The 12,371-nt window shown below is 46.5% G+C and overlaps 1 protein-coding gene across 1 annotated transcript; it reads right to left on the bottom strand.

Moving 5' to 3' along the window:
* Positions 1-261: 261 nt before the first annotated feature.
* On the bottom strand, positions 262-5,658 carry LOC120843762. The gene is made up of 3 exons (XM_042294014.1): positions 5,534-5,658; positions 4,630-4,825; positions 262-1,911 (listed from the first exon to the last, which is right to left on the bottom strand). Exons 1-3 carry the CDS (start codon positions 5,656-5,658, stop codon positions 262-264), a joined length of 1,971 nt encoding a protein of 656 aa, XP_042149948.1.
* Positions 5,659-12,371: the final 6,713 nt, after the last annotated feature.

Raw genomic sequence — 12,371 nt, 5'->3', positions numbered from 1 at the left:
TAACGAGTACGCATTCGATTATGCCGAATGTGGTATCATGAAGATGAACAACAGAATTCATGCGTGTGCTCTTGTTCAAAAGGTGGGCGATGAACTTCGTTCCATCAACTAACACTTTCTTGAATTTCATTACCATGCATGTAGAAATGCCGATGCTCTGGAGAGAGTGAACCTCCATGGGTGTTAGCTTGCGAGACCCAGTCCCAATAGTTATCGCATCAGTGTGTTTCTGCACATTAAAAATTCTCCTGTAACCGCGGGTCAAGCTTTCAAAGTGCTAAGGAACTTTGGTTTGTCAAGAAAACAGTTGCGCGAGTTTGCAAGGGTGGGTAGAAACTGCGAAAGCAGCAACTTTCGGCAGATTTGTTCGGGTACGTGCTGAGTTCCGTGAAAGCTTTTCTTAATGATGCCATTCATATTCTCGAATGGAAAGGCTGAAAATCCCCACAACGGGCCCCACTGCCGCACGCTATCGCACAAGTGTGAAATCAAATGAACGTTAAAGGTCATCTGCGCACACCCGTACAGGTCCTGGTACTCCTTCATGAACACTGCAACGTCAGCTTCGACAGTAGCAAGCATGTCGACTGCCACTACATCGGCTAGGAGCGCATGCAGTATGTTGCTCAGTCTACACCAATTTTTGAAATACTGTGCAGGCAGCACACCACTCAAAACAAATGGCGAGTAATACAGGAGCCACGCTCTCCATTCCGTCGCCTTCCAGAACTTGCGCTGGCACAGAGAGCGTGGCAGGTGTGAAAACTCGTAAGGTGGGGTCATGCTTTTGAGACGAGCGTTAATCAGTTCCCGCTTCCTTCCCAAGTAGAAGCTTTTTCGAGAGTGAACACCTTTGAACCACAGGTTGGTGGTTGTTCTGACCACACCTAGACACACGGCGTGCATGTAGTCGACTACAGTGTTGTTGGTAATGCTAAAAAATAGCATTAGCGACAACACTGTAGGCCCAAGCACGCCATGCGCCATGGTCTTTGCATCTTTTTCAAAGTCTGCATCCGTTCTTTTCTTAACTTTCATCACCTCATAGACGCGAGCGTGGCCTCTTCCCTGCTCCACGACACGGCCTGGGTGCAGGCACCAGGGGCATCCATACTGCCCGTTAAACTGGGTATGATTGTGCAACATGCACCTCGCCACCGTGTCGACAGTCAATGGGCCAGGGAAGACCTTACTTACATGAGTGATTTCACTACTGTCTACCCAACTGAAACCGTTTGTACTCAAATCGTTCATCTCTGCAATGAAAGGTACCAAAAAACACTGCATGTTTGGTTTCCTTGGCCCAAACCACAGACCCGCCAACAGAACATTGTTCATCCTTTCTTTTAAAGGGAGTTCATTTATCATGATCTCCAGAGGCCAGACACTGTACTCGGAAGAGTGGAAAATCGGTACCCCATCAGTATTCCACGTGAGAGTAACGTCATCCGGGCCCAATGGAAGTTGGTTATATGCCGGACTCTGAGTGATGTCTGCAACATCAAACTTTAAGCCAGGCTTTTCAAGCACGTGACTTTTTTTTTGGAGAAGGTTACGAAGCTCGGCTTTCCAGTCCAGGCTTAAAAAGTAGTAGCCTTCACAAAGTAAATCCTTTGCCGAGTGCTTCGCTCCACAAACACAAGAAATCTCACCAGTACCTCCCACACCAATATACGCAAGACATGTGGGGCAATAGAAATGGGTCTCAAGCGGCTGCTCCTGTTTCTTAAAGTACTTCTCGAAAAGGTACTTCGTTGCAGGAAGTTCGGTTCCTTGCGGGAGATGTGCGTGCAGTATGGTCAACAGGCTCTCTGTTGCCTCCTTAGAGTTGTGGTGGCGCAAGATATGAGCCATAAGCAGGAGGAGACTCTCCTCATGAGTCAGCTGGGCGCCGGGAAACAGGGGCTGCACCTATGGGACAAATGCCTCCTACATTAAACAGTGTTCCAAAATCAATCGTTGTACACTATGCAGAAAAAAAATAAAAATTGATTTACAAAATATAAGCTTCTTTGATCACTTGAGGTCGCAGAGCACTCATTCACCTTTAATGTTCCAAAACACTGGTCACCTGTTGCACCTGACCCCTAAAAAATTGAAAAGTAAAACTTGACACCATATATATTTAAGGAATCCTAAATTAAGAAGTCGGCAACTCAATCCGAAGGCAGCTGTAAGTTTTACCCGATTACCAGAATCAGGTAAAACTTCCGGGTTCTGGGAACCCAGAAAAGACAAAACAGCGAAGCCTAATACTGCCGACGGCCCGCTAAAATACAAATTTTGTCCTATTAACTAACCACCCTCAACGGTCTTGCACGCAAGTTGACCGGGACCTCATCCAACTCACCCTGCACGACACTACCCTCCCTCATCGTCTTAGCATCAAAGCACTCGGGTTCCACCTCCTCGAGGATGGCAAAGCCACCTACTGGGTTCACACCTGCCAACATCAGGCCACTCAGCTCACTTAAATTATCAGCGGTAGTACACGCCAACACCAAGGCTTCAAAAGAGCATGACATCTCTTAAGGTCGCAAAGGACAAGCACACAAGGGAGACACAGAGAGGGATCTTTTGTGCTGTTACCATAATATATGAACCGCCAACTCTCAAGCTTCAAACTTAGCAAGCACGACATCCACCGTCTCACTAGGGCTCTTCTCTACTGCCCTCCCAGCTACAACTCAATAGAGCCCTATGCAGTACCGCACACCTAGCTTTTGGAGTACTCAATTACACCCATTTTTAAACTTGACGAAACTAGCCTTCACACCCCCTTCGGTACACGGATCACTGCACCTCTTAACACAAACACCTCCATCTCTTATACCACGGTCAATGTATCCTCCTCAATGACATCACCCACCTATTCCCAATCCCACAGATACCATCCCCGTGGGCCATATTGCCCTGTATTAACATCCCTACGTTAGCCTGCAATGTGCACCCAGTGAACAATACCGGCCATGGGAAAGCACGCCTTTGCACACACCAGTATTGCAACGCTGACCCTGCACAGATCACCAATGTCTATGCTTCCTACCTTAACAAGACACAGGAATGTCATTTCATTAAAGTAATGCAATCACATTTCAACGTCATCTGCAGCGAAACAGGCAGAAAAATGGCCCTATTTTTCCAACGAACTCCTGTGAACTCAACTGCAAACTTGATGAAATGCCAAAACAAAAATAATTTAAATTAAGGATGTCTTCATTTATGATGCCAGTATAATTAAATCTTAGGCATAGGCACTGGATGCCATTCATGTTTGCAGTCATTAGTGTGAAACAACGACTGCTACGTGTTAATCACATGCACGCTGTGTATGCAGTGCAATATACCCAACTGTTTTATTAAGATATAGTTAAACGTGAGCGCGTTGGTTTTGATGACTTGTTACAGAAAGAAAAACACACAAAGGACGGACAAGGACGGACATCTTTCGTCCGTCCTTGTCCGTCCTTTGTGTGTTTTTCTTTCTGTAACAAGTCATGTTTTATTAAGCCGATCATAAAATTTTAACTTGGGAATTTCTTTAATGAACGACAGTAGTGATAAGTGTCCAAGAAGGAATTGGAGTCTAGAATGTTATGCTTAAACTTCATGTCGTATGTTGCAAATTCAGATGAGTGTATGCTTCCGAAATTTAAGCATCATGCTCGAGACTCAATGGTATATTTCTGAATAAGAAACTTAAAAAGCTAACCACGCATAGTGCACGGGGATTCTGTCAGAAACTGATCACAGCAGAGCATTAAGAGCTTGGCATTCCTCAATGCTACTCGGATTCAGTGGAGCCGCTCAGCATGACAACCGGTCAACATTTTTCTTTCCCCTTGACCTCATGGCGACATACTTGAGGATATATATCCGAGCATTCCAACTGGTAAAGAATTAGAATCGTGCAAACACAATGTGCTTATAGTAGAAGTTATTCCTATTATTTACCGGTTTTTGACCCAACCATGCCACACCTAACTATCCATGTCACCAGCCACAAATTGTGAGTTTGACCAGAACGATGGTGGTTGAAGGCTAATACTCTCTCTACAGGACGTAGATACTCTCCCTGAGGACAGGCCAAGGTGACAGTTTTCCTAGGCACAGAAACAGCCTGTGCGTGCTGTGTAATGGAAATCTATCGTTGAAGCCGAGTGAGTGCCTCCTATACCTAAAGTCAGACACTCAATGTAGACCTTCAAACAATTTAAGATGCTAAAATAGACTGAACCCTTGGAGCTTACATGACACTGGTTTGAATAAGCCAAGTTGGCACTAAAATGCACTAAAACCTATGCATTTTGCTCTTCCAAGAACATATATATATGTATATACAGGCGAAATAGTTCTGTTGAATTGACATACATTCGTCGTTACTGTTCAAACTGGCCCATCTGCAAAGCAATCACCGTTTTTCTGTATTTATTTCATGCCTGAAAGGCATTCACCAGTCTACCACTGCCATAAAATGTGCTTCTGTGAACACTAACGTGGAAGAATAAAATGCAGAAAATAATGATGTGAATAAGTTGTGCTGTGGAACGACATTTCACACATGCAGCCAGATTTTGAGTTTCTAAATCTAAACTTAAATAGAAAAAAAAAGAAAAAAAAAAGACCTACCATTGGGTCCTGAGGGGGTGATTCCATGCCTGTTGGGCCTGAAACTAGAGGTTGTGAAGGTTGTCCAGCAGGAGTGTCGTCCTCACAGGTGACAAAGCCAGCTCTCCCTGTGGGGTTTTCAGCGTCTCCCAAGCCTTCACCTTGGTTTTCTGCTGAGCTTGTGGAGGATGACAGCGAAACCTCGTCATTAGTTGATCTGTAAATAGATACAAACGTTCCCACAACCAATGTTAAAACTCTCAGAGGTCTGGTATGTACCCAAAACAAACATGAGCCACAAGCTTCTGTAAAGTATGGTGTCTTATACAGCATGGTAACTTACAAATAACAAAAACAGTTATTTGCACCACTTTTATTTCTCGTCTCTCCTTGCAAAACATCCATGAAGTATCTCAACCGCATACCATTTGGCCATAAGAATGAGTGAAGCAGGACTTACAACAGTGAGTAGCATGCTTTGGGCTTGCCTGGTGTGCATGCATGCAAATCCAGAGGACGCATATGTCAAGAAAACAAACTCGCTTTTGATCCACTCAGACTTATGGTGAGATCAAGCATGCACTTTGTGCACTGGCCTTTAAAAATTTCTGTATCATCAGCTGCTGAGCAAGATAAGAAGTTTGGTATGTTCCTAGCACTCCCTCTTTCTGGGCGTGGGCTAGTATTCCGATATTTCCTAGGTTTTGTTAGGCCATCCGCAGAATCATAGAGAAGAAAACAGAAGTTGGTTTATTGTTGCACCTAGAACTGCCACAATGGCTAGAAAAACTTAGTTCAGAAACTCCCAATTTTGCAGTTTTACTAATTTTCTTGCGTGTGTAAAGATGGACTGCAGTGGAGCAGCGTTGGGGACCGGAATTTAAGGAAGCTCTTTCTCGAGTCTTCTTTTCCAGTCTTTACTTGCTTTCTGTGATGCAGATTCTTCTCTAGCCGGTACATGCACAATGCAACTGAAGGCTTGTGGCAACTGGTGTACAGACAAACTGGGATTTGCAGCACCCACTTTATGAAGAATGGACAGAGCCCCATTGCACCACTCCTCGGCGTACACATTCCCACAATCTTTCCTTCATAAAATTATTGTGGCAATGTGACGACAAGGTACAATTACAAAGATATGAACGGTTAGCTTATCTATGACAATTGGCATGACATTTGTCAGTGAAGTTTTCGAAATTAATATTGAAACCCCCGGAATACGTAAAGCGTGTGTGGTCCGTTTTTTCCGCCTCGAGTTCTATGATGGGATTTTGTCGGCTGGAGTTGGTTAGGGCGGTGCTGAACACTAGAAATAAATATTAAAAAAAATTTCATTGTGTATATATTTATACAGCCTAGAACTTGGTCTGCCTCGACGGGCGACGAGTCTCCCAGCTGTAGAGGAGCAATTTAGTCAGCTCAGTACAACAGCTAGCCTGGGGTCTTTAACGTGCATCACGCATTAGTGATACACGACCGCACGCCGGTACGATGCTCACCCAGATCGAAACGGGCAGGGGTGGGGACTGAGCCCAGGATCCCTGGGTTCTGCAGCGCGAGCTTCCGCTCCACGTGCTCCGAGCTGGTGTGCGCTAGCCCACTCGGCCACCGATCCCCAAATAAATATCAAAGCACCAATGCAGCAGGACAACTGCAGCTTTTATGCACTCCTTTTGTTCGCACCTTGTCATGCTTCTTGTCTTATTACGTGTGGAATGCTTGTAAATTATTTTTTTTATGACTGAGGACATATTGCGGTGATGGTTTTCCTAGGCACAAAAACAGCCTGTGCGTGCTGTGCAATGAAAATCTGCCGTGCACCTCCGTGCTTATAGCCATGCACAATGCCTTTGCAGGTGAGATTCACCACCAGAATAAGACCTGGCTGTGCTTCAAGCTGCCTAGGTAAAACAAAGGGTTATTGTAATGCACAACTTAATAAGACAATTAATGCAAATATGGTACACACAGCTGAAGTCAGAGGTAGTAGCCTGGGTCGTCCACAATAAGCTATGACACATTTCACCACTATCTTGCCACCTCACAGGATGTAGCGGCATAAAACATTTCATCTTACACGAAAAACACATGACGACCTACATAAAGCTGCTCTCCTAACTTTGAAACTTATATTTTGATGTCATCTCTTCTTCCAAAGTCGTAAATGCACGAGGCTGGGCAACTTATGAGAGCTGCTGCTTCCACATGAGAACAACCCATACATTCTTAAATGATCAAGAGCTCTGGTAGCAGAAAAAATAGCGGCGACATAGCAACTACTGGGAGCCCACGTGCAACATGTAATGAAATATACATTAATTACACATTTTCTTAAGTTCCATTCGATACCTGTACCAATATTACCATAATTAAACACTTTCCTCAAGAGACACGAATCCCTCCACGAATCCACCTACGCGAAGGTGGTACCACGCCGTGTCAAAGCTCAAGGTAAAAGCTGCATTTTCGGCACCAGCTGCACCATATGAACACAATTTTTCGGAGCATTGCATGTGAAGGCCTTTCAACGCCCCCAACAAGTGTAAGAATCATGCCCACTTTCTTCGATGCTGTGCAAGAAGTTACAAGATGGAAGAAACATCAAAACACTAGGGTTTTGGGCTCCGGGTTGGGTTGCCGGGCCACTCTGGATCAGAGGTGACGTGCGTGCGCACGGCCTGGCGAGCGAGATTGTTTCCAACCGCCCCGAGGACGCCACTGCGCTTCACCTCGCTAAACCTTGCCAACCGCGACCGCACCTCGAGGCCGAAAGGCTCCGGCGTAGCCAAGGAAGGCATTGAGGTAGGAGCTGCTTGTTCTGTGCTACCATGCGGTGCTCGGATCTCTCGGCATCGTTTGTGCTTGCGCCGAAGCTTATAGGGACTTTTCCAGACGCGCAAGTCGTATTTTGCAAGGCCTGGACGGGGGCCGCCCTCACCGAGCAGCTCGGCTATATTATGCTCCCTTTGTTTGACAATAAAAGCTTGCATTTCTTCTTGGGAGAAAACTGCAGGCGATCAGACGGGACCGCTATCCGCCGTTGCCGACGAGGCTGGCCGCCCCCATGTTCCCAGCTTTTCACTCGCTCCCACAGCGAGCGCCTTCCCATAACCCCTCCTGTTCCAAAATGCGATGCGACCTACATTTACATCGGTTGAATGAATGAGCCTTTGCTGCCTCGATACACCTCTGTCCAGCGACTCGAATGCAATGCGCTTTCCTAGAGCATTATGCCGTTTACGCGACCACATTGAATGCGACAACTGGACTCAATGCGACCAAGTCGCATTCATGTAAACGCGGCTACTGTCTGGTCTCCACAATAAGCCTGCGTCAAATTGCAAACACTTTGCGTTCCATTCGGAACTCAAATCTGCCTAATTGGTACTTGTAGGCCAGCACTGCGGCATGTGGTCACAAATGCAGCTAGCATATTGTAGGGACTAGCCTCTTCTTTAGTGTGATGCCATGCAAGCTACATATCAAAGTGGTCTTAAGGGAAAGGTAAAGGATTCAATTTTGAATACAGAGCAACTTGATGCTAGCCAGAAAGTTCCAGGAAAAGCGGACAAGTGTGGGAGTTTCAAGGTTGGAGTTTCAGACTTCTTCTTTCCCTATGATGGTGACAATCCATCCTTGTATGCATAGAAAATAATTACCTAGCAGAATCGTTCTGTTCAGCATGTTGCTTTTTGTAGCGATATGCAGAACGCCTGGGCATACTAGAGGTGTCGCACCGGAGGTAGCTTTTGTAACCCTCTGCCTGCTCCATCTGAAAAATAAAATGGGTTCATTTACATCTAATGAATGCACATGTCATATAACGTGTTAATAAATAATTGCAAAGGGTTTGTGTCATTTCGACTACACACATTTTGTCGACACACTTTTCATAGACAACTTTTAATACATGCCTTGCACGTGATGTCATATGGCATCGTACCAGCCACCACTGTGGCTGGTACGATATACTTGCACATGTGCCTGTACCTTCTGCAGCATACATTTCGCACAATCCCATTTGTTATTCTCGGCAAGCCTTGTTGAGAAGAACAAATTTGACAGCGCGAAATGTAAGCTGCAGAAGGTACGGGCACAGGAGCATGGTGTGGAGCAATGGCGAGTGATGTGACGTCAGTGCAAGCCATGTGTAGGAAAAAGTTTCATTAACACTGTGATGAACGCATGGTTGGAACACCAGTCCAGCCACCTTGGGCAGGCCTTAGGAGGGTGTCATAGTGGGATTATCCTGCTGCCCCACGAGCAAGATGCAGCACCCCAAGACCGTACCTGCAAACGAGTATAGCCGCAATGCCTAAATCTAGACATGCACGGGGCAGCCTACATGCACCGCCAAGATTATGTGCCAGATAGGGCGTGACAATTCTTTTTGAAATTCTTTTAGGCAGTGTGTAATGAAAAAAATGTGTCGACCAAACGTCGCAAGCTATGTCGACTAAAGGAACACAAGAACGTTTTGACCAAACTATTTATCAATCAAACATTGCAGTGTCGACCAAATGACCTGTGGGTGAAACGTTGTTTGATGAACTGACTGTCAGGAAACAATGTCGGTGTTTTTGATGGCGAGCAGGGTGGCTATGTTCGACAAATGTTTTGTTTCTGCTAAAAAGAAACGGAAGTGACGATATCGTGTCTGATTGGCTAGAGACTCAAATGACAAAAGTTAACTCTTTCGTCATTGGAGCCTCTAACCAATCAGACGCGATATCGTCACTTCCGTTTCTTTTTAGGAGAAATGAAACATTTGTCGAACATAACCCCCCCCGGGGGGCTATGTTGCACGTTTTGGACTCCCAGGAGGCCAGGGAGATGGAAGTGACGTCAACGACGCAGCAAATGCAGATTGGATGTTGAATTTGTTTTCTTCTGTCAACATCCAATCTGCGTTTGCTGTGTCGTTGACGTCACTTCCTTCTCCCTAGTCTCCTGGGAGTCCAAAAGGTGCAACGTAGACCCCAGTACTCTGATAGGCATAAAACAAGCAACATGCCATTCATCAAATTCCGATTCACACGTTCAACAAAATAGCAGGTTGCTTGCAAGAAAACCGAGCGGTGTCTTTCGCAACGTGAAAATAAGCCAGACATCAGAGCGAGCTCAAACTAAAGCCCCTCGATGTGATTGCGTGTCTTGCAAGTAGCGTCAAATGCGCGAGCGCACGAGCCCCATGTCTCGAGTGGCCCTTGGAAGCAAATGGCGGTGCAGCACTGAAATGAGCGGCCCTTGGAAGCGAATGGCGGCGGAGCACGCGCTCGCGGCACGTGTCTCGCGCGTTTCCACAACAAGGGTTGGCGGTACTTGTAAAAAAAGGCCTTCATCAAGGGGCTTTAGCTCCAACGACAACAGAACGCAGCCCTGGCGGTTGAAGCAACATGCAGAAGTTTCAAAACGTAGCGTCGTCGATTTCGAAGGTTCAGCCATTTTATTCCAAATTTTCAACGTGAAACTTGCGGCAGACGGAGTCGCGCGAACGAACGCCTATTTTCTGATTGAAATTTTTCGACAGCTGCTCATTACTTCGCTGACGCTATGTCGGCGTCTTGCTCCAACCGCTAGGGCTACGTTCTGGCAGTGTGCGAAATATTCACAATGTTTAGTTAAATTTTGCAGCGCGAAAAACACGGTCCGGGTTTCTCACAAACTCCCTGTAGAACACAACCAGTTTTGGAAATAGCAGTGAGAGAAATGCGCACTCACCGTTAGGCAAGCTGTGAAAACCAACGATGCCGACGAACCCCGAGGCGACTTTTTCAAAGTGAAGCTCAGGCGCAGCTATAGCACGCTTATGTTAAATACACAGGGATCGTTTTATCAACCTGATGGTGTAGACGTTAAGGTCTCGAAACACGCGTGCCGTCGACTCATGATCGTCTTCACAGAGCCAACAGAGCTCTGTATCAGTAGTGACGTTCCACCGGCGACGCCGATGCGAGCTGCGGCTGCTGCGGCCGCGAACGATGGCGAGCAACCAAACTATGGATAGGGATTTGGATTCTCTGGCGTCCCCTTTCAAAGCTCGACGAGATCGTCGGCCTGAAACTTTCCCGAAACAAGATTGGCCCTTAACTACGGCGTCCTTAACCCAGTGCCTTAACCCGAGACGTTTTTTTTGTTCTTTTTTTATGTATATAATCTTCGCTTAGCCATTTTTGTGCCACAAATCCAGAACTCTGAGTGAATCTAAATAAATCCGGTAGCTTGCGCCACCTAGCCTGTTTTCTATCCTTCTTCTTAAAGTGTTGGCCTAAAATTCCTTTCCTATTCGATATAAAATTAAATGATAGAATCATATTATATCTGCTTCCGCCGTTTACACGGCGCTTGCTTTCGCTCCACCTCCTCAAGGTCTAAGCTATGTGGCTACATTACATGTGCGAATGCTGTTCTGAACGATGCGTGCACTGCACGTGCTTACGTGCACCGCAGCCACGCGGGCTCTCTTGTGTAGATTTAGGTTTAGGTGATAAAAGAAAAATTTGGGGCCGAGTCATCGGTCGCGTGACGCTCAGGGTACACTGTACTCAGGGGGTGAGAGCGAATTCTTGCGCTGCAGAAACAGGTTCAATCCCCACCCCTACCCGCATCTATCTGACTGAGCATTGATGCCCCGTGCGTGCAAACATGTGCAGCGTGCGAGTGAACGTAGTTTTGGCAAGCCTGCTACGGTGGCAATCAGTTCGTCGAACGACGTTTCATGGACAAAATGTTTCGTCGACAGTGCGATGTTTCATTGACAGATCGTTTCGTGGAAACGAGCGCCCACTCGTTTCATCGACAGACGTTCCGACGTTTCGTCGACAGCTCGCTCTGCCAGGTTCGCCAGCTCCTCGTGGCCACTGCGCCTCCGCGGCGCGCAGCTTTGTGCTGGATTAATGGATACATGAAAGATGGCCGACTAGGCGTAGGGCGAACCGGGAGGCACTCACTTGATCGAATGACTATTTAGCCAACGCCCACGTTTGGAGCTCCAATGAGTACCTTTGTTTGGAGCTCACTGACTCGGCTCTCTTTAACCTCATCACAAAAAGTGCCTGGTATGTTGTTTTCTGGAAGGAATGTCACAAAGACTCGTTGGTTGCGAAGGTAAGCGCGTGGTGTGGCCGCATGGACGCGTGTCAAGCTCTGGTGGGGCTGACCTTTTCTTGGGGATATTTCCGACAACGCACACGGCGTTAGGAACATCCAAATCAATAGACCTTTCCAAAAAAGAGCGTGTGGCCGGTGCCATTTTGAGTGTTCGTGCGTATGGCGCGTGCTTTGCTCGCTTTCCGAAGCGACGAACACGCGCGTGCTGGGCTGTGAAGATCGCACGCTGGACTGTGATCTTGTAAACATTGAAAACGTCTATACAAAACACGCCCTTAAAAAAAAAAAAAAAAAAAAAAAAAAAAACACTGCAAGATGTTCAGTCTTCTTGCCGGTTTACGTGTGATATCGTCCTGAACGTGTCACACCTGGACGAGCCTGACCATTTCTTGGATTCCTGGTTCGTCAGGAAAGTACTCTTCTGCTGAGCAGCCGCCATCTTCAGCCCTTGGACTACGGGGTCTGAGGATGGTCTGAGGTGATAGTGGTTCCTGACGTACACACCGCCGCTAGGAGTTTGCACTGTAGCGCCTCGGTTCGAAACCAAATTGTATTATGACTGCCTTTTGCCAGGTGCTCTTTTTCAACTTCATACTTTATTGCACTTGAAATAAGAAAATAATGGGAATACGTCAGGCGTGCTAGTTCGGTGG

The sequence above is a fragment of the Ixodes scapularis genome, unplaced genomic scaffold, assembly GCF_016920785.2.
Source record: "Ixodes scapularis isolate PalLabHiFi unplaced genomic scaffold, ASM1692078v2 PGA_scaffold0__279_contigs__length_252992795, whole genome shotgun sequence".
Lineage (NCBI taxonomy): Eukaryota > Metazoa > Arthropoda > Arachnida > Ixodida > Ixodidae > Ixodes > Ixodes scapularis.
The sequence above is the reverse complement of the archived record's forward strand: the minus strand, read 5'-3'. Positions and strand labels throughout refer to the sequence as shown.